This window comes from Macaca thibetana, chromosome 9 (assembly GCF_024542745.1).
Source record: "Macaca thibetana thibetana isolate TM-01 chromosome 9, ASM2454274v1, whole genome shotgun sequence".
Classification (NCBI taxonomy): domain Eukaryota; kingdom Metazoa; phylum Chordata; class Mammalia; order Primates; family Cercopithecidae; genus Macaca; species Macaca thibetana.
This window is the reverse complement of record NC_065586.1, coordinates 61,609,565-61,630,837: the sequence shown is the minus strand read 5'-3', so window position 1 is coordinate 61,630,837 and position 21,273 is coordinate 61,609,565. Positions and strand designations below refer to the sequence as shown.

At 48.3% G+C, this 21,273-nt stretch overlaps 2 protein-coding genes across 4 annotated transcripts in view; both read right to left on the bottom strand.

The window, feature by feature from the left end:
- The window catches only part of PSAP (prosaposin), a 517,400-nt gene that overhangs the window by 5,413 nt on the left and 490,714 nt on the right, over window positions 1–21,273 (bottom strand). For all 3 annotated transcript variants that reach the window (XM_050803607.1, XM_050803608.1, XM_050803609.1), the window contains 7 exons: window positions 12,551–12,684; window positions 10,015–10,089; window positions 9,291–9,416; window positions 7,020–7,220; window positions 5,839–5,982; window positions 4,000–4,056; window positions 134–265 (listed from right to left, as the gene is read on the bottom strand). In XM_050803607.1, the coding sequence (XP_050659564.1) occupies window positions 134–265; window positions 4,000–4,056; window positions 5,839–5,982; window positions 7,020–7,220; window positions 9,291–9,416; window positions 10,015–10,089; window positions 12,551–12,684 (869 nt within the window). The remainder of the gene's footprint in view (window positions 1–133; window positions 266–3,999; window positions 4,057–5,838; window positions 5,983–7,019; window positions 7,221–9,290; window positions 9,417–10,014; window positions 10,090–12,550; window positions 12,685–21,273) is intronic.
- The window catches only part of PCBD1 (pterin-4 alpha-carbinolamine dehydratase 1), a 1,172,580-nt gene that overhangs the window by 961,295 nt on the left and 190,012 nt on the right, over window positions 1–21,273 (bottom strand). The window lies entirely within an intron of this gene.

Genomic DNA, 21,273 nt, shown 5'->3' with positions numbered 1-21,273 from the left:
GATCACAAACTCAAAGACCTTCAGGAGCCAGGCAGGGAACCGAAAGAAGTGACTTGTAGGATGCAATGTGACACAGCAGGGAGTGGTGTGGCACTGCACAGCCCTGGCCAGTACACACAGTGACACCAGGTACCTTAATGGGCTCCACCAGTTCCAGGGCAGGGATGACATTCTTGGAGGCCACTTTGGCGGGGACCAGAGTCTGCATGGGCATCTCTTTCACCTCATCACAGAACCCAACCAGCGCACAGATCTCCTTGGGTTGCTGAAGAGAGCACAGAACGACCAGTCAGCGGCAAGCCTGCGCCCACCGCCCCTTAGTCCCAGTCCAGCCGGGGGACAGGGAGCTGGACAGCATCCTGGGCCCAGGTCGAGGCTGCCTCCCTCTCCCCCTCCCGCAAGGGGGCAGATTCCAGATTCCATGTTAAAGGGCTTGTGTCTGAAGCAGTGCATATGTGCCAGTTACATCTCAGGGAGGAGACCACACAAAGCTCCTAAGGGACATCGAACACAGCCTCCATCCAGGGCCACCACGAGGAAGGGAGACACCCCAGCACTTTCCACATCTCCAAGGACACCTGGTCTGCTCTAGCATGTGTCTTTTCAGGTCACTCTAGGTAGGAACTAAGCTATGCTTTTTTCTAGAGGGGAAACTACCACGCCCGTAAACTAACAGAAAGCCAAATGTGTTAGAAATAAAACCACACCGGATCTTTCAGCGGCAGGACCATTTAAAATGATGCATTAAGGGGAAATGCTGGCTTTTTTAAAAACCACATTCTATGTTCACAACTGCACACAGTGCACATGAAAACCCAATCCCCCAAATGGATGAATCATTTTAAGCCACAAGGTCTCCAGATTGATCCCCTTTCACCATTTAGACACCAAACACAGAGCACTAGACAGTCTAGAATCCTGACCATGACGCTCTGACGGCCAAGAGCGAGACAAGTGTATACACTCTGTATACTGTGGAAATAAATGCAACCAGCGACTAGCTCTGAGCCTGAGTGCATTTGCCTCCCAGCACCACACCCTAAAGCAGCAGGAACAAAGGTGCTAAAAACGGGACCTGTTAAGGGAAAAGAGCTAGACCATGACCATGGCTCATCTTGTTTTAATATCAAGAAGGCTCGAGAATTAATAAGACTGGGGGAGTCTGGAAAGCAAATCCCAAATACCCTGTCTTTGGCACACCTTAAGAATGAAAAATAAATAAATAATAAGAACGCAGAAGATACAGCAAGCTTTTTAGAAAAAAGTAGATGCCAATATTCAGGAGGTATAGGGCTGCTTCGGCCTCGATCCGCTTTGTTCCAACTCTCTGAGGAGGCCTAGGTAAAAATTCAAGCATTTCAACCAAAGTCCTCTCCCATTAGACTTCAAAATACCTTCAAAAAAGCTCCAATGCTAATCCCAGTGGATGGATGCCAATGCTCAGAGGTGGCAGTGTTCAGGATGGCCCCAAAGGACACTGACTCAGAGCAAGTATGGACTGGGCACTTGGTTCCTGTAGCATGCCATCCGATGTGGCTCTAGATCCCAAAGGACCCTGTTACCCAGAGGGGCAGAAGCCACAATCAAGAGATTGTTTCCAATTCTCTGGATCCAACAGCCAGGAACAGTCTGCTGGCTGTCTGCAAATGTTTGCTCATGCAGCTGAAGCATTTCTGTGGTTATGAAAGACAGCACTAAAGACATGCAATGCCTACTTGCATTGTGACAGACACAAGGTGCCCTGGGGAAGCCAGACCTACACTGGACTTCCTAACCAGCCTATGCTGAAGGAGGCTGAGGCACCTCCTGGGCCACCCATGGTTCCCCATCGTCACACTGGTGGCCTGCATGTACATATGCTGTATATGGATCATGACCAGAGCGCAAGGCTCTGTTGGCTTCATTTTTCTGGCCCCCTGAAGGGGAGATGAGATTCCCCAACACCTCAAGGGCTGAATTACAGGGGAGAAATGCAGAAGCCCTCCCCAGCCTATTAACAGACAGGCACCCTGCCTCTCATAACCATTCCTTGTATCTGTCAGAGCTTATCACGCCATACCCCCCCACCAAAAAAAAAGCAAAGTAACTAGAGGAAGCAGCAGACCACTACTACAAGCAGATTCCCCGACACATACCTGATCCTGCTGTTGAACAAAAAAACAGGATATCGGAGGTGAAAATAAGAGAAAGGAAAGGACACAACAGTTAAGAAAAATTAAAACAACAATCAAGCAGTTAACCAGGTGTAAGGATGTCCCAAGAAGTTCAGGGGAAATGCTCCTGCGGTCAGATCTTAGCAACCTACCGTGTTCCTGCTATCTTGTAGACAAGGGGGCCCTGAAAGCTTTCCTGGCCCTGCAGGGATAGACCATTTGGGGGCTGTCCTGCTCATGTGTGCACCATCTCCAGGTCTTAACACACTAAATCACACTCAAAACACTGTGCAGCAAGAGCCCCAGAAAATGCCACTTGATGAAGGGTCTCCATCCTCAGAAGCCCACGCCAGCCCCAGGCCTGCAAGGCTTTCCCACAGGATAGTGACCAGCAGCACCACGGAACAAGACACAGGGCTGCCCCAGTAAGGGGGGTGTGTTATAAACACCCTGAGGGGTCAGGGATCCTAGGGCAATCTACTGCAGGTGGCCAAATGCCAGCTGGAAGACCAATTTAACAACGTATGCAAAGCCTCATGCTTCCATTCAGCAGTTCCAGCTTTAGTTCTCCATAATAAGGGGAAAGGCAGGGATATGCATATATGTATGCGTTTGGCTATAAGCAGATTTATCTTCCCAAAGGCAAACCTGAAAACCTAGACACATCCAGCCACCAGGGACCGGTTATGTAAATTCTCTATGTACACAGGTGATTATTATGCAAGCACTTAATCATTTGTACAAGAATATTCAATGGCCAGAAGTATTCAATGGACAGAAAAGTATTGTCCACATTTCTACACAGTATAACTTTTATAATGAGAAAAATATTTTAAGTTAACTATAAGGAAGTACTTCATGAGGTTAAGTCCCGTTAATGCTTATCTTTACCTACTTCAGGTGCATGTCTTTGTAAGCTGCCTTTAACTGTTTTTAGAACATGGTAGGGTGTGAGTAATAATCCCAAATAAACTTCTCCTCCTCTTTGGCTTGAGTGGTTAGAGCAGGTCAGAGAGTCAATCTTTCAGGCTACTTGGCCATAAGCTCTAGCTGCAACTACCCAACTGTGCTGCTGTAGCACAAAACAGGCATCACTGTGTTCCTCCAAAAAAAATACCCTTTATGCACAAAACATGATGGGCCAGTCTGCTGACCCCTGGATCAGAGAACAAACTCAAACGATGGTATGTCAATCTCAAGTAGTCAGAAAGTCAGTATGACAGACAGGGAAAAGGTGCTCCCCTCTCAGCCCCGCCAATCAGATCTAAGGAGGCAGTGCCTGTTCCCAACGTGAGCAGGCCACCCTGCTCTGCGTGGACTAGCGAGCTCATTTCCGGAATGGGTATTCTTGGTTCTAATGAAGGAACACCCGCTACCACCTGAATGCCTCCAAAGCCAGCTCAGGAGTTACCAGCTCAAGCAGCAGCTTCAGCAGACACTGCTGCCATGCATGGGACCAACTCTGGGAGGTAGTATTCCCCCCACTCAGGCTGCAACACAGCCATTCTCACACCTGGCTTAGTTAGAGAGCACTTGACTTCTATAGATCCCAGGGCTAAAGCCAGACCTGGAAACCTGATGGCCGGCCTGAATGGGCAGAGGCAAACAAACTGCCAGGAAGCCACCAGGGCAGTCCTGGGGATCAAGATGCTTCAGCCTCTCCCGTGACAGGGGAGGTACTGAGATTGCAAGTGGAGAGTCTCCTAGCCAGAGGGTTCGATTTAGCCCAATTCAGTACTCTAAGGTAAAAAAGGGAAACTAAACCATATAATTTTCAAAATTGCTAGAAATAACGAAACCTGAAAAACAAAGAAAAATGCTAACAAGGGGCCTCCGTGCCACCTACCATGTGCATCATCATCTGGATAGCAATTTCAGAATACTGGCTGATATAGTTCTTGCACTGGGGAGAGAGAAACAGATTCCTTAACAAATCACTGCAACAGTGCACCAAAAACCAACCAACTTTTCCCCCAGCATTTCCAACAGTGTCAACTGGTGACTATCAAGCAAGTTTCTAAAGTAGAATTTTATAAATGTCTGCTCTGGGTCAGTTTTCATAAGATGAAAATAACCATTCGGTTATTCTATCATTCATAGGAAATGTGTGCAAAAGATGTTTTGAAAATGTTTTGTAAGGGACCTTAAAGATTCCATCCTCCTGTCTCCTTTATCTTACAACCTCACTTGCCCCAGGATCATACAGCAACTATTCAGTGGCAATTTGGAGAGAAGGCAGCTAGGAGATATACTGGTTAGGAACTGCAGCTTACTTTTCAAAGCCATTTACACAATCTCAGATGGCATTATAAAGCTTAAATCCAGTAGAGTCAAGTTACAATGATTTTTAACTGCCTATTTTCAGACAATCTAGATGCTTCCAGTAGACTCCACAGACTTGCTCCTTGTATTTGGGGAGCTTCTACAGAGACAGGACCAAAGGTAACATGATATAGCCCCTCAGAGAGGGTTCCATTGGGAAACTGTTTAAACGGTGTTATGCAAAGACATTTGAAATGAGGCTACAGGATTCCAAGACTTTCAACATCAGTAAGTGTTCACCTGATTGACATTCCTAACGGAAAGTCAGAGAGAAACCCTCAGCTGGACATGGTGGCTCACTCCTGTAATCCCAGCTACCTGGGAGGCTGAGGAGAGGATTGCTTGAGCCCAGGAAGTAAAGGCTGCAGTGAGCCATGATTGTGCCACTGCACTCCAGCCTGGATGACAGAGCTAAACCCTGTCTCAAGAAAAAAAAAAAAAATGGAGAAGGCCTTATCTCCTAGAGCCAGCCACTCCACCCAAAAAGCCTCTCTAGATCCCAAAGGACCGAGAGATTACAACCAGCTTCTCAGCTGCCAGTCTAGCAGATTTCTTCAGTTGTCAGGTACTAAAACTGGCATTTTGGTTTTATACATCCACCTGAGTGTGATTAATAATCTTGGAAAAGGGTCCCAGAATGAAACCATCTAAGTTAGGGGCCAACAAAATGAGTTTCTGAGCCCACAGGACTAAGGGAGGCTTCCAGGTGAACCATGGTCAGCAACCATGCTTGCTGCAGGAGCACAGTTAGAATTCTGAGTGTCACATACATTAGCCAAGCTTTCAAAAATAGGGTAAAGGCCGGGCATGGAGGCTCACGCCTGTAACCCCAGCACTTTGGGAGGCCAAGTGGGCGGATTACTTGAGGTCAGAAGTTCTAGACCAGCCTGGCCAACACGGTGAAACCCCATCTCTACTAAAAATACAAAAATTAGCTGGGTGTGGTTGCATGCGCCTGTAATCCCAGAGGTTAAGGCAGGAGAATCGCTTGAAACCAGGAGGTGAAGGCTGCAGTGAGCTGAGATCACACCACTGCACTCCAGCCTGGGCAACAGAGTGAGACTCAGTCTCAAAAAAAAAAAAAAAAAGCGGGGGGGAGGCAAAAAGTGTTTCCACAGTGTTCCTAATACACAGGGTGCCTGGCAGGAAACAAAATCTTCCCAGAAACGGTCTCCTACTTTTTGTCCCCAGTTTTATTACATATCCAGATGCCATTAACCAAAACAGATTCAAGTCTATACTACCTATTCAAGCTGCTTTCTGGTTAAAAAGAAAACCATGTTGTCTGAACGCCCTACTCCAGCCTCCAGAGCCCAAATCCCAGACCCAGACCATCCTCAATGCACAAGGACACAAGGCTCACCATGTCGGCCATGCCAGGGCCCAGGCGGTCACACTCCTCCTTGACATGTTCCACCAAGGCCTGGACAAAGGTGGAGTTGGTCCGTACAGCAGTCTGGATGTCGGTCACCATCTGAATGCAGTCCTGGCAAACGTCCCCATTATCCTACGGAAGAGGCAGTTAGGTTGACAACTTAAGAGGATTCAAATTCCTAGGAAAACGTCCTTATATACTCAGGGCTACAGCATTAGTGGGCACTTACTGGCCAGTTCCTAAGGTGCTTTACAGGCTCTCAAATTACTGATAGGCTTAAAATCGATTGAGTGTTCATTATAGTAACAGTATGGTATAAAAAGGGGGTTTAGTATAAATAAAAAGGATGGCCAGGCACAGTGGCTCACACCTGTAATCCCAGCACTTTGGGAGGCCGAGGCAGGCAGATCACTTGAACCCAGGAGTTTGAGACCAGCCTGAGCAACACGGCAAAATAAAAAATACAAAAATTTAGCCAGATGTGGTGGTGTGCATCTGTACTCCCAGCTACTTAGGAGGCTAAGGTGGGAGGATCACTTAAGCCTCAGAGGTTGAGGCTGCAGTGAACCATGATCACAGCACTGCACTCCAGCTTGGGTGATAAAACGAGACCCTGCTCAAAAATAAAAGAAGTAAAAATTTTTTAAAGGGGGTTAACCTTTGCATATTTTAAATATCCCATTCTTTAGAAACTTCATGGTACAGGCCGGGCGCGGTGGCTCAAGCCTGTAATCCCAGCACTTTGGGAGGCCGAGACGGGCGGATCACGAGGTCAGGAGATCGAGACCATCCTGGCTAACACCGTGAAACCCCGTCTCTACTAAAAATACAAAAAACTAGCCGGGCGAGGTGGCGGGCGCCTGTAGTCCCAGCTACTCCGGAGGCTGAGGCAGGAGAATGGCGTAAACCCGGGAGGCGGAGCTTGCAGTGAGCTGAGATCCGGCCACTGCACTCCAGCCCGGGCTACAGAGCAAGACTCCGTCTCAAAAAAAAAAAAAAAAAAAGAAACTTCATGGTACAACCATTTAAAGGCTGGTTCATGTAACTACAGAGTTATGCACAGAGATAAGCCCCTGTTTAAGAGCCACACGTGCACTCTCTGCCCCTTTTGTCTCTCATCTCCAGTGCAACCAAAAATGGGGTCCTCAGTGGCCAGCCCATTGTCTTACCTTTGGCTGGGGCTTGCTGCGGGGGCCGTCCTGAGGGTAGAGGAGGAGAGGGATGTTGGCCATGAAGGGGGCCACCACCTCAGTCATGTCCAGCTCTGGGATCTTATTGGACTCCAGCTGCTTCTGGTGATTCAGCTCTGCCAGGTGCTTCTGGAGAGACTCGCAGAGGTTGAGAGCAGAGCACACCTCCCCAGGACGGCTCTGGTGGCAAGGAAAGATGTCCTGCTGAAAATCCTCTCCCCGGGGGGAAAATAAGACAGGCCATCTGGTGCCTCTGAATTAGTCCCTCTCTTTAAATCCCTTAAAAGAAGCGCAAACCTATTGTCTAAATTAAAACCCAAGAATGTCAAAATTACCCAATCCAAGTGCCTAACCACACAGCAGCCCCTAAGCTTCCTCAATTCTCCTACTAGGCAATGATGCAGTTTGGCTGTGTCCCCACCCAAATCTCATCTGGAATGGTAGCTCCCATAATCCCACGTATCATGGGAGGGACCCAGTGGGAGGTAACTGCATCACGGGGCAGGTTTTCCCGTGCTGTTTAGTAAGAGTAAGTCTCATGATCTGATGGTTTTATAAAGGGCAGTTCCCCTGTACACGCTCTCTTGCCTGCTGATATGTAAGATGTGACTTTGCTCCTCCTTCACCTTCCACCATGATTGTGGGGCCTCCCCAGTCATGTGGAACTGTGAGTCCATTGAATCTTTTTTTTCTTTTTATAAATTACCCAGTCTCGGGTATGTCTTTATTAGTAGCATGAAAACAGACTAAATATAGGCTTCCTAAATGTTACCTCTGCTCCCCTCAGCTCTTCTTTAAAGGAATAGGAAGCCAGGCGCAGTGGCTCACACCTGTAATCCCAGCACTTTGTGAGGCCGAGGCAGGTGGATCACTGAGGTCAGGAGTTCAAGACCAGCCTGGCCAACGTGGTGAAACCCTGTCTCTACAAAAATACAAAAATTAGCCGGGCATGATGGTGGGTGCCTATGATCCCAGCTACTTGGGAGGCTGAGACGGGAGAATCGCTTGAACCCAAGAAGCAGAGGTGCTGTCAGCCGAGATCGCGCCATTGCACTCCAGCCTGGGCAACAGAGTGAGACTCAGTCTCAAATAAATAAATAAATAAATAAATAAATAAATAAATAAAGGAATAGGAGCTTCTTGTTGGAGGAGAAGAGTCAGCAATTCTAAGCCACTTCTCCGCAAAATGAGCTAACACAATGGCTTTCAACACCTTCCATATGCTGATGGCTCCCAACTGTTTAACTTTTGTAATCATGCCCACCCCGCAGACATCTCAAACTTACCCCTCATTCCATCCTGTCCAACTAGCTCCATTTTAGCAAGTAACTCCACCTTCATCTTCTCAGAAACCAGGGAGACATTTATAGCTCTTCCTCTCCTATACATCCCCCTCATGAGCAAGTCCAGTCCATTTAATCCTCCAAAAGAGAATCTGCATCTGCCGTTTCCACTGTCCGCATCCCATCTCACTCACAAGGCCATGACCTCCTGAGGGTCCTGTCGGCTTCCCCACTTGCAGCTTCCCTCAATGGGACCTAGACCTAGATCAAACCCTTTGACAAATGCCCTTACAATCATGACACTCCAAGGCTGTACTTGCAATCCTTGAAGATGGCCTAGAAGGCTGTGCGTGACACAACCCCTGCCTTCCTCACCAGAACCTTGGTCAACTTTGGTCCTGTCTTGAGACAGTCCTGCCCCACTGGCCCTCTTCAGTTACTTAAACACCTCTTCTTTGTCAAGGCCTTTCCAAATTCCACAAAGCCAGTTCCGTGTTCTTTGCTAAAGATCCAGTCTGTGACACAGGGTCTGCGTATGATACATACTTGATGAATGAAAGATGAGCATCTTTGTAGCTGAACACCCAAGTACATTCCCTGAATTATTCCTTAATTATAAGTTCACAGAAATAAATTCACAGAAGTGAAGTTTTGTGCTTGCTCAAAGGGGTCAAAGATTGGACATCATCTATCCAACTCACATCTCTGAAGGTTATGCCGGTTTACATTCCTTCAGCAGTCCGACCAGTCCCCAGCAGCCGCGCCCTTGCTATCCCCAGGGCAAGTTACATACAGAGTGGCCTGCTGTGCCAAAGGAGCTATTCGGGATGTGAAATTGTAGCAAAATGCTGTTGAGGAATTCCAGAGCTATGAACAGACTTTCCATTTTAACCAATCTACTCGGGGCCACTGCCTCTCCTGGGCCCCAGAAGCACCTTCAAGGAAAAGCCTATTCCCCATCACTTACCATTTCTCCTTTAATGATGTCCAGGATGACAGGGAGGTAGGAGTCCACTATCTCCTTGCACGAAGCAGACATGTTCGGTTTCGGAAGCCAGTCACAGGTCTTCTCCAAGTAAACAAGGATCTCCTCCTACGAGAGGACACCAGGGTCAGAATCAGGACAGGCTTTCCTCCCTGGAAATAAATGGGCTGAAGGCAAGAGGCCCTCAATAGCTCCCAGAAAAACCAAGCCTGGAAAACAGCCAGCCCTCAGGGAAAAGGACTTGGCCATGTTACCATTACCTATGGCTCTATCAGGTCAATCAGGCAAAAGCAGACATGAACATTCAAAATGAAGATCCTCGGACCTGCAGTCTCGCAGGCACAGGGAATTCTAAGCAGAGATGGCCAAACTGGACCTAGGTATTAGTGGCATGCAACATAACATCTCAATTAACTTCGGGCATTTAGTCCCGGGGTCAGCAAAGGAGGCCCTTCAGCTTATTTTTGTACAACCCAGAACTCAGAATGGTTTTTACATTCTTTTTACATTTTTAAAAAGAGACTGTGTGACAGGGACAGTATATGGTTCATATAGCCTAAAATCTTTTCTCCTTGGTCCTTTGTGGAAGACATTTGCCCCCCTCAGGCCTACACCATTCCTCTTTAGACACTCGGAATCACAGCTCTCTTAGGAACCAGTGCACGTGCCCGTGGCTCAGGCACCATCCCCACTCACAGCCGCTCACCTCGGTGGCATTGTCCTTCAGCATATCACCAGCTGCGGTGACAACGTCTTTGCATATGTCACAGGGAAGGGATTTCTAAGAGAAAGAATACGAGAAATTTGTATTTGTAGGACACAAATTCACACCCCACACTACTGGAACTCCCCATGGCCTTTTCCCTATTCTCTCTAACCAGGGATATGATCATGACCACGCTCCCGTCACATCCTGGTTCTCCACTCTGCATGAGCAGTGCTGGGGCACTGCAGGGAGGGAAGAGGTGTGACTCACTAGAACACACTGTGATTTACAGGACACAGAACCTTTGCTCATCCCCACGCAGCACCCCATGTGGCACAGGTCAATTTCACATCAATGCTCACAACACTTCTGAGGAAACTGAGGCTCAGGTGAAATCACAGAGTCACATCAGTACATCAGGGAGGTGGGTGGGACAGAGAAACGAACGCCCCACCCACTTCTGAAGGCACACCCACGCTGAACCGTTCACCTGCGCTTCCTCTGCCTCCCAGGCATGTTAATGAGGTACCACCATGCCAAAGCCAATCTTCTGATTGGCACTAAGGCCCCCACCTGGACTAGAGGCCATGGAAATTCTAGTTGGTTCCTGCAGCGTTGGGTAAGAATGCCCAGGCTGCCTTCTTGATGTCAACCAACTTTTCACCCATGAAGAACCATGTCTGGGTGAGACTGAGGAACACCTATGAACTTAGCTGCATTTAGAGAAACCGATTTGAACCTAGTCAGGCTAATACAGTCATCCTTTGGTATCTGAGGGAGTTATCAATTCCAGGACCCCTGTGGACACCCAAACCCCAGGATGCTCAAGTTCCACAGACAGCCCTCAACATCTGTGGAAACAGAGGGTCAAGGGTACCATGCATGGAACCATAACAAGAGAGAGCCAGACCGGGTGCGGTGGCTCACGCCTGTAACCCCAACACTTTGTGAGGCCAAGGCGGGTAGATCACGAGGTCAGGAGTTTGAGACCAGCCTGACCAACGTGGTGAAAACCCTGTCTCTACTAAAAATACAAAAATTAGCCGGGCGTGGTGGTGTGCGCCTGTAGTCCCAGCTACTCTGGAGGCTGAGGCAGAATTGCTTGAACCCAGGAGGCAGAGCTTGCAGTTTGCCAAGATCACGCCACTGCACTCCAGCCTGGGCGACAAAGTGAGACTCCGTCTCAAAAAACAAAAAAAAACAAAAATAACAACAACAAAAAAAAACAGAAGGCCGGGCCATGACAAGACCAGCCAATGAAGGAAGTTTAAAAGTCCTTACTGGACACACATTAAACCTGGAAACAGGAAGTAGTATTAAAAAACAAGATTGAAAGCAAATTAGAAATCAAATCTGAAAAGAGTTTCAGACCAGTCGTGGTAGCCCACGCCTGTAATCACAGCACTATGGGAGGTCGGAGGATGACCTTAGCCCAGGAGTTCAAGACCAGCCTGGGCAACATGGTAAAAACCTTATCTCTACAAAAAATACAAAAATTAGCCGGGCATGCTGGTGTACATCTGTGGTTCCAGTACTCAGGAGGCTGAGGTGGGAGGATCGCTTGAGCCTAGAAGGCTGAGGCTGCAGTGAGCCATGATTGTGCCACTGCACTCTGGCCTAGGTGACAGAGCCAGACCCTGTCTCCAAAAAAAAGGGCAAGTATGGCCACAGAAGGCAGTTTTCCAGTGAATAATTCACAAACTGCTTCTAAAATAATGGTGCTAAGTTTTCTTCTCTCACTGAAGGAGCACTAGTGGCTCCCCGAAGTCCACTCAGTCAAACATAGCCCATACCATATGATGGCCGGCACAGCCCCAAGTGAGCCCAGGGCAGCAGCTCTGTGTTCAGCTGGCACGGTCAGCAGAGCATCTCCTGAGAGGGCTTGGGACCGTGAGGAACGCACCCATGGCTTGTCGCCTTAGACCACGCCCCACATTAATATGCTATATTTAGCATGGGTTAGATGAAAAATCAGTGCTAGCTTCCTCAGTGTGGTTACAGCTGGAAATCAATTTTAAACTGCAACTGCGCTCCAGGATCTCAATCAGCAGTTTGCCTGTTTGAGAGGAATGAGGAGAAAACAAAATACGAAACAGGTAGAAAGTACCTGAAAAGCTCAGCGTGTACTTTGTGGAGTGAGTGACCAAGGATAGAGCCATGCCCATGTGCCCAGTGGTGGGAATGGGCACTGCCAACCCACTGGCCTCTTATCTAAGGTGAGAAGTGGGATCTGCACAGAGGCCCAGGAGGCAGTGTGGGGCACCTGGAGCCGCAGGCATGAAGACCTCATCCTGTCTGCCACAAGAGACCAGGCAGCCTCAGGGGAAGGAAACCTTAACCTCTCTGAGCCTCCATCGCCTTTGCTGTAAAACAGGTACATTCACCAATAGGTCCTGCCTCCCACACAGGGTCACAGTGAGAAGCAAACAAAATCAGGCAAGAGAAAGTGCTCTGTCAATATGGTGGTGAGTTATAGCTGCTCTAAGGGGACCCCAGAGGAGTGCTGGGGCTGGGACTAGAGGGCAGCGGCACTCACCACTGTCGGCTTGTTCCAAACGGTCTGCAGGCAGTGCTTCACTGCCCCGCAGTCGGATGCCGTCTTCACATTCTGGCACCACACTGCCGAGCCTCTGGTGCATTCTTTCATTCCGAGGACTGGGCTGGCTAGAGCTAAAATGAAAACCAGTGTGAGGAGGTGGCCTGTTTTGCAGCAAACCAGGTCGACCTGACTTATTTCCCCAGGGCTGACGGCGAGCCCTGTCCTTGAGCTGGACGCCCCTACTCGGCCCCTCACCCAGCTGTATGGGACACCAGCCACAGAGATGCACCCCTGTCCCAGTCAAGAAGCTGCCTTGTCAGTCACAGGGCCGGAAGGGACTCATTTATCTGGTTCACTTTCATTGGTTCCAAAACAGTATCAGGGAGTATCAGACTTTAAATCCTCATAACCTTAAAATGTTTCCATAAGTAGCAAAAGAAACCATAGGAGAAAAGACTGACAAATTCAAATACAGGGAAGATCTGTGACTTCTGTAGAATGAATAACAGCAGTAGAATGAAGGGTTTTTTAAAAAAAGAAAAACAGGCTAGACGCGGTGGCTCACGCCTATAGTCCCAGCACTTTGGGAGGCCAAGGTGGATCGCGACGTCAGGAGATGGAGACCATCCTGGCTAACACGGTGAAACCCCGTCTCTACTAAAAATACAAAAAAACAATTAGCCGGGCGTGGTGGCGGGCACCTGTAGTCCCAGCTACTCAGGAGGCTGAGGCAGGAGAATGGCGTGAACCCAGGAGGCGCAGCTTGCAGTGAGCCGAGACTGCGCCACTGTACTCCAGCCCAGGTGACAGAGTAAGACGCCATCCCAAAAAATAATAATAAATAAAATAAAAATAAATATCCTTATAACATAAAACAATTGCCAGCTGCAGCAGCTCACGCCTATAATCCCAGCACTTTGAGAGGCCAAGGTGGGGGATCACTTGAGTCCAGGAGTTGAAGACCAGCCTGGGCAACATGGCAAAACCTCATCTCTACAAAAAATTAGCCAGGCATGGTGGCACGCACCCGTGATCCCAACTACTCGAGAGGCTGAGGTGGGAGGATAGCTTAAGCCCAGGAGGCAGAGGCTGTAGTAAGCCAAGATCTCACCACTGCACTCCAGTTGTGAGCTACCATACCCAGCCCTAAAAATATTTTATCAACTGCCTTGCAAGTGCCTATGTTTCTTAAAACAAGTCCTTGATTTTAGAACCAAAAAATGGCGAAAAAAAATCCTCAGATTCACATCTCACTTCTAGGCCAACTATTCAGCTAGGAAACAAGATTACATCAGACTACATATAGAGGATGGTGGCGTGAGGGTCAAACTCCAACAGGCATCTCAGTAGGGTTGAACCAACTTTTGCTGCAATAGATACTTGGCCCAAGTCTGAGGAAAAAAAAAAAAAACAACCCACAATCACCTGAGAAACATACTTAGAACCTCAGGAGTCTCGCTGTATGCTGCTTCCCTCTGTAAGCCAATTCTACGTATGTGTGTAACACACATAGGAAACAGTGTTATATAGGTCAGCACCCGTTCTTCCTCCAGGAGAGGGAAAGGAATGAAGTGCTTTCTTTCATTACTACCTCCACAAGCTACTCACACAAAGACTGAGTCCCCCAAAGCTCGAGCCAGATCACCTCTACCCCTTCAGACACAAGAAAATGAATTATTCATCTGCTGTCCAGGTTATAGCCTTCCCTGTCCCCAGAAGCAAAATCACAAACACGTCCAGTTCGCAATCTCAACCAAGCTGGCCACATTCCAGAGAATGCTGGTTTGGACTCTAGTTTCCAGGGGAAAACATGTGCCAGATGGGAATCAGTACCGAGCTCCCCAGAGGGCTCACAAAAGCTTAGTTAGCCCATAGTGTAGCCAAGCATGGCTGGCGTCAGCCTCAGTTATAAATCTCAGGGGAGCGGTGGAGGGGAGGGAGAAATTGAGTCATGAGGGTAAGGGCTCTGAGGACTGTGCAGTCACAGAAACAGCTCAAATAGGAGCCGCAGACCTGATGACTCCCACCACACCCTAGCAGGCCCTGGGCCCCTAGGACTTTGAAAAGGACCCATGATGACACCATGATACACACTGCCTAGCCCTACCTCCAAATCAAGAGAGGGCCCGAGTGATGAACAGGTGGCTACCACCAAAATGAGTCTCTAGGCAGAGGAAGGCAGAGTGATACACAGGGAAGCCAGAAGATGATGGGCTCAGACCTCAGGAGACCAGAGCCAAGCGGAAGAATCACCACCAAAAGCAGGGGCAAGTGACCGGCACTCCCCATTCTTAAAAATGCCCGTCCAGTGTAACATCCACCCAGCTACTTTCTCCAGCCTTCTCAGCAGGGAACTAGCTACAGCTGACCAAAATCTAGAGTGTTTCTGGAACACAACTCACTCCCACAGGCCCATACGAGAATACTTTGTAGGTTGCCTACTTCCTCTAGGAATGTGAAACAATAAGTTTTCCATGATGACTTTGTTACTTATTTTGGTCTGGCCAACCTGGACTGAAAATAATCTCGGGCAGCCCCTTGTATCTGAAACTGGCCCAGCTAATACAAACTGTCACTTCCCAATCCATGACCTACTGAATGGCAGCAGACCTCTTCCTCAGACCTGGAGGCAAAAAGGTACGCATGGTGGAGAATTCGGTATGCCTATAAAGTCATCAAATTCCAGCGTAAAACAGATTTCCGTGGACACAGGAAGTAACACGTAAATTCCAACCCCTAGAAACTCCCTTCTTAGCGAGACAGCCTCTTCTACCTCCAACCACAAGCCAAACATAAAGGTGAGTATTACAAAAACGGCCTGTGGTATGCAATGGATTCCATCTCCCAGGATGAGCGACGTGATGACACATGTTCACAGAGACTGCGTGTCCTCAGGGCAGGCACTGCTGGGTGGTGCTGGGGAGCTCCCGGCTGCCGAGAGGTGCAAAGCCCATTTTCAGAGCCTATCTCCTAAGAGGGGATCAAACAGTGGGTCAGAACCTTTTGGGGACATGGATCCCTTTCCCAGAAACTTTATTACACATAAAATTCTCCTAGCACTGGAGGAACTTCTCAGGCCCCAGCTGTGGATTAATCAAAGCTCTACAGGCGAGGGTGGTTCTTCTCCACACAAGCAGGTCAACAACCCAGATGGTCACCAGCTCCACCGACTGTGCAGAGCCCGAGGCCCTCATGCCAGAGACCAAATGAACAGTCACAACTTTCTTGACCCCCAAGAGCGGGAGGAACAGACATCTAAGTAACGGTGTGTGATCCCACACATCTGTGGGAATGGAGCGGCAAGGCAATGCTAACGGAGCCTTCCTCAAAACGAAACTGGAATTGGCACCTGCAAAATGGTGACAGAAAGGGCTGGCTACGTGGAGAGGGATGGGAAATTCAAGAACATTCCAAAGGAGTCCAGTTATCTGTGGGGAAGGGAAGAAACTGTCCTGTCTTTTCAGGAGCGAAGCCAAGGAAGTAGTGGCAGCCAGGCTGCAAAGGCAGACACTCTCAGGTGCGTGAGGAATGGTCTCACCTGCCACACACACCCCAAGGTGAGGGCTCAACCCCATGGGCGATGCTGCAGGAAGCTCCAGGGATTTCTGGGTGGGACAGGACAGGTACGCTCATGTGTGGGTCTCAACCACCCAGGCACGAGGTGGCAGAACTGAAGAGGAGGCAGGAGATACCAACGCCAGGCACCTAACTGGAAGGCGAATTCAAAAACGTCCACATGAGAAATGGAGGCAGCCAGAGCCGAGAGACGCTAACACAGACTCCAAGAGAACAAGATGGGCAAATGGCACTAACTGGGTTCCATGAGAAGTCGGGAGGCTCAAAGGGAAAGTAGAACAGCAAGGGCCAACAGCACCAGGAGAGACACGCCCATGAGCACCGTGAGCTGCTCAGCAGAGGCCAGGGAGGGGAGGGCCTGGGGCCCCACCCAGAGAGTCCCCTGGAGGACTGGGGATGAGTGACGGGAGAAGGAATGTTTCAGAGACATGCATGGTCATCTCCAAGTAGGGGGAGAATCCCTTGCACCTTCCACCCGGGTGTGGAACTGGTATGAGTAGCTCCAGCCCACAGACCTCTGAACAATGGGCGGAGAACTGCAGCTCCAGGTAAAGAACGCATTTAGGCCGGGCGCGGTGGCTCAAGCCTGTAATCCCAGCACTTTGGGAGGCTGAGGCGGGTGGATCACGAGGTCAGGAGATCGAGACCATCCTGGCTAACATGGTGAAACCCTGTCTCTACTAAAAATACAAAAAACTAGCCGGGCGCGGTGGCGGGTGCCTGTAGTCCCAGCTACTCGGAGGCTGAGGCGGGAGGAATGGCGTAAACCTGGGAGGCGGAGCTTGCAGTGAGCTGAGATCCGGCCACTGCACTCCAGCCTGGGCGACAGAGCGAGACTCCGTCTCAAAAAAAAAACAAAAAAAGGCTGGGCGCGGTGGCTCACGCCTGTAATCCCAGCACTTTGGGAGGCCGAGACGGGCGGATCACGAGGTCAGGAGATCGAGACCATCCTGGCTAGCACAGTGAAACCCCGTCTCTACTAAAAAATACAAAAAAATTAGCCGGGCGAGGTGGCGGGCGCCTGTAGTCCCAGCTACTCGGGAGGCTGAGGCAGGAGAATGGCGTGAACCTGGGAGGCCGAGCTTGCAGTGAGCTGAGATCCGGCCACTGCACTCCAGCCTGGGCGACAGAGCGAGACTCCGTCTCAAAAAAAAAAACAAAACAAACAACAAAAAAAAAGAACGCATTTAACATCCACCCAGGGGCATAAAAAGAGAACGGATTAGCCGGGCTTGGTGGTGCACACCTCCATAGTCCCAGCTACTGGGGAGGCTAAGGTGAGAGGATCACTTATGCCCGGGGACGGAGGTTGCACTCCAGGGCCCCAGCGTCACTGCACTCCAGCCTGGGCAATAAAGCCAGAACCTGTCTCAGAAAAAAAAAAGAGAATGAGTGGCATCATCAGGTGATGACCTCACCAACAGTGGAAGCAACCAAACAGAAACAACGCATAACCTATGAGCAATTCTACGTAAGAGGGATCCTTTCAGTGGTGGGCTGGACTAAAAGAGCTCCTAGGACCTCCAAGTCTTCATTCCAACAAGGCAGATGACATTTTCAGCATTTATAACTAATAAATAAAAACTACTCAAAACTGCTTTCTGGTGAGTTATTTCTCAAAACATGTTGCTAGCAAAGCCTTTCATCTCTATTCGCATCCTCCCACAACCTACCCCCAAATACCAATTTCCTTCTCTGAGGCAATATTGCTGAACTCCAAGAAAGTTCTTAGAATGTTTGAGCTCCTGGAGATTTCTGATTAAACGTGTCATAAAGACATGAACAGCAATCGGAGCAAATCGAGCGCTTCACTTCTTAGTTCAAGGGCCTGGCAAGAGAGCTGGGAACAATGGGCCCTTTTTATTTTTATTTATTTATTTTCTTTTTTTTGAGACAGAGTCTTGCTCTTGTCACCCAGGCTGGAGTGCAGTGGCACAATCTCGGCTCACTGCAGCCTCCGCCTCCTGGGTTCAAGTGATTCTCCTGCCTCAGCCTCCCGAGTAGCTGGGATTATAGGCGCCCACCACCACACCCGGCTAATTTTTGTATTTTTAGTAGAGATGGGGTTTTGCCACTTTGGCCAGGCTGGTCTCAAACTCCTGACCTCGTGATACACCCGCCTCGGCCTCCCAAAGTGCTGGGATTACAAGTGTGAGCCACCATGCTCGGCCCCACAACGGGACTTTTTTAAAGACACAGATTTCAGGGCCATGTGTGGTGGCTCATGCCTGTAATCCCAGCACTTTGGGAAGCTGAGGCGGGAAAATCACTTTGAGCTCAAGAATCAAGACCAGCCTGGCAACATGGCAAAACCTCATCTCTACAAAAAATACAAAAATAGCCAGGCGTGGTGGCAGGTGCCTGTAATCCCAGCTACTCGGGAGGCTGAGGCAGGAGAATCACTTGAACCTGGGAGGCGGAGGTTGCAGTGAGCCGAGATCGTGCCACTGCACTCCTGCTGGGCGACAGAGCAAGACTCCAACAAAAAAAAAAAAAAAGAAAGAAAGAAAAAGAAATGTCATTATTATTCTATGTCTCTGTTGTTTACAGTCAAACCTCAGCCCAACTAATATATACATTTAATCAACGACCTCACTTACAAGAAAGGTCTCCCAACAACGAGTGTTTCCGGGGGTACTCCAGTTAGGATACTGAAAAGCCCAGTACACAACATAACCAAAGATTTTCTGAAGCAATCTCAGAATGACAGGATAACCCTTCCTAGAACGTGATAAAACAATCAGTCTCATTATTTTAACCATACAACATATGCTTTGCCTTTTAAATATTTTAGTAACATGCTAAAATACAATTTGAGTCTAGCTACCAAAAAAAAAAGTAACAGAAAATGCAGGCAGCCTCCCAGTGCTGACAATCAGAGCCTACATTCCACAGGGCAGCAGATCTGCTGCCTGGGTAAGGCGGCACCATGGCAACAGGCAGGTTGCTAGGAAACCAAGAGAGGATAATCCCAGGAGGGGCAGCTTCTACCGCAGGTCCCCCGCATTCAGGCATTTCTCAGAGGAATTCATGTACTTCCATCCCCTAGAAGCAGGAGATAATACAATGCACTCAACACTAACTACTCAAACAGCTAGTGCCACAAATATCTTCTATGGTAAAGAGCACTCGTCTCTTCTTCATCGATAATCCTGCCTTTGGAAAACAGTCTGCAGAGCAGAATAACACAGCTCACTGAATCATTCAGAATAGTATACACTCAGAGGTAGTCTCCCTTGATTTGGAGGAAGTAAGGTCCGAGAGTCCTCTTATCACATAAGAAATCAGTGGCAATAAAGCTCTTAAGCTTGCTAGGCTGACATCCCATCACCTCTGGCCTCAAAGTATTAAGACAAAGATCCTTTCTTCCCTGCTTCTCCTCTGCTGCTACAGCCTGGCTTCTTAATTTTCCTCCCAAGCCAGATCATTCCAGGGCAGGACATTATCTACACAGAGAAAGCAATAAAGTCCTCAGGGAAATTACCTTGTGCAATAATGACTGAGGCTGGGGACAAGAAGGCAATCTACTCAGACTGTATAAGAGTGATGGAATGGAGGCTTAACTAATTTGGGGACAATTCCTAACTAGTTCATTCAAGGGCACTGTAGTCCAATAAAAACTCCTAACAAAGCTTTTCTTCCAAAGCATTAACATATCAGGTGATGATCAAAGAAGAACTTAGATCACCTTAGATAAGATTACATGACAATCCATGACTGAAAAACGAGCCCTTGGCAGGACTACCCAGATTCCAGCCAAGTGAGCAAGTGGAGGCAGGGGTCAGAGGGGGGCTCTGCATGGCTCCCCATCCTCGAGAAAGCTCCGCTGCAGATCCAGCATGCTGCACGGCAGTCGGTGCAGGCACCCACACACACTGGTGCTGGCTCCCACGCTGAGCCTTGCTAACCAGCTGCATGGTCTCTGCACATTTGCAGAAGATAATCATATGCTAAAAAAGGCTTCATGCAAACCTCATTAAAGAAATTCAGTATTCTGAACTTGTCTCATATACTATTTACTAACTAAAAAGTTCCAGATATATATGAGTCTACTATAAATGTCACTTTTGGCATACTTCAGTTAATACTTTATAGGAATACTGCCTTCATTTGAAATCTAAAATGTTCAGACCACAGTATGGGTCACGGCAGGATATCAGACTGGCCCAGAATTCCGATTTAGTTGCTTTCACCACAGAGGGCTGTTATGATAATTAAATGAACTAATGTTCAATAAAAAGCAGAATGGGCCAGGCGCAGTGGCTCACATCTGTAATCCCAGCACTGTGGGAGGCAGAGGCGGGCAGATCACCTGAGCTCCTTCAAGACCAGCCTGCGCAACATGGTGAAACCCCATCTCTACTAAAAATACAAAAAATGGCTGGGTGCGGTGGCTCACGCCTGTTACTCCAGCCCTTTGGGAGGCCAAGGCAAGTGGATTACTCGAGGTCAGGAGTTCGAGACCAGCCTGGTCAACATAGTGAAACCTGGTTTCTACTATATATATATATATAAATAAAATAGCCAGGCATGGTGGCACACACCTGTGGTCCCAGCTACTCAAGAGGCTGAGGCAGGAGAATCACTTCAACCCGTAAGGCAGAGGATGCAGTGAGCCGAGATCATGCCACTGCACTCTGGCCTAGGTGACAGTGCGAGACCCCGTCTTTTAAAAAAAAAAAAAAAAAAAGCAGAATGTCTCCTTATGGGTTACCTATTAAATATCTGTAGGTTCTGCAAATCAGCTAAACCAGTGGTTCTCAAAAGTGTGGTCCAAAACCCTAAAGGTCCCAGGGACTCTTTCAGGCGGTCTGTGAGGGAAAAATCCTCATAATGAAAACAAGACATCAGTTGCCATTTTGCTCACTCACAAATGTCCAGTGAAGTTTCTGCAGAGGCATGTGATATGACATTGCAACAGACTGAATGCCCAAGCAGCTAAGAATCCAGCCAGGTGTTAAAAGGACTGCAAAAATGTAAAACAGGCTGCTCACTAAATATCTGTGTTTTGGAAAATATTTTTTCATTAAAAATATAATACATACAATAAATATATATATGTTAACATGTAATAGGTTTATCAACATTTCAAAGCATTACTTTTTAAACACTGACAGTTTAACTCATAAGATGTTAAATATTGA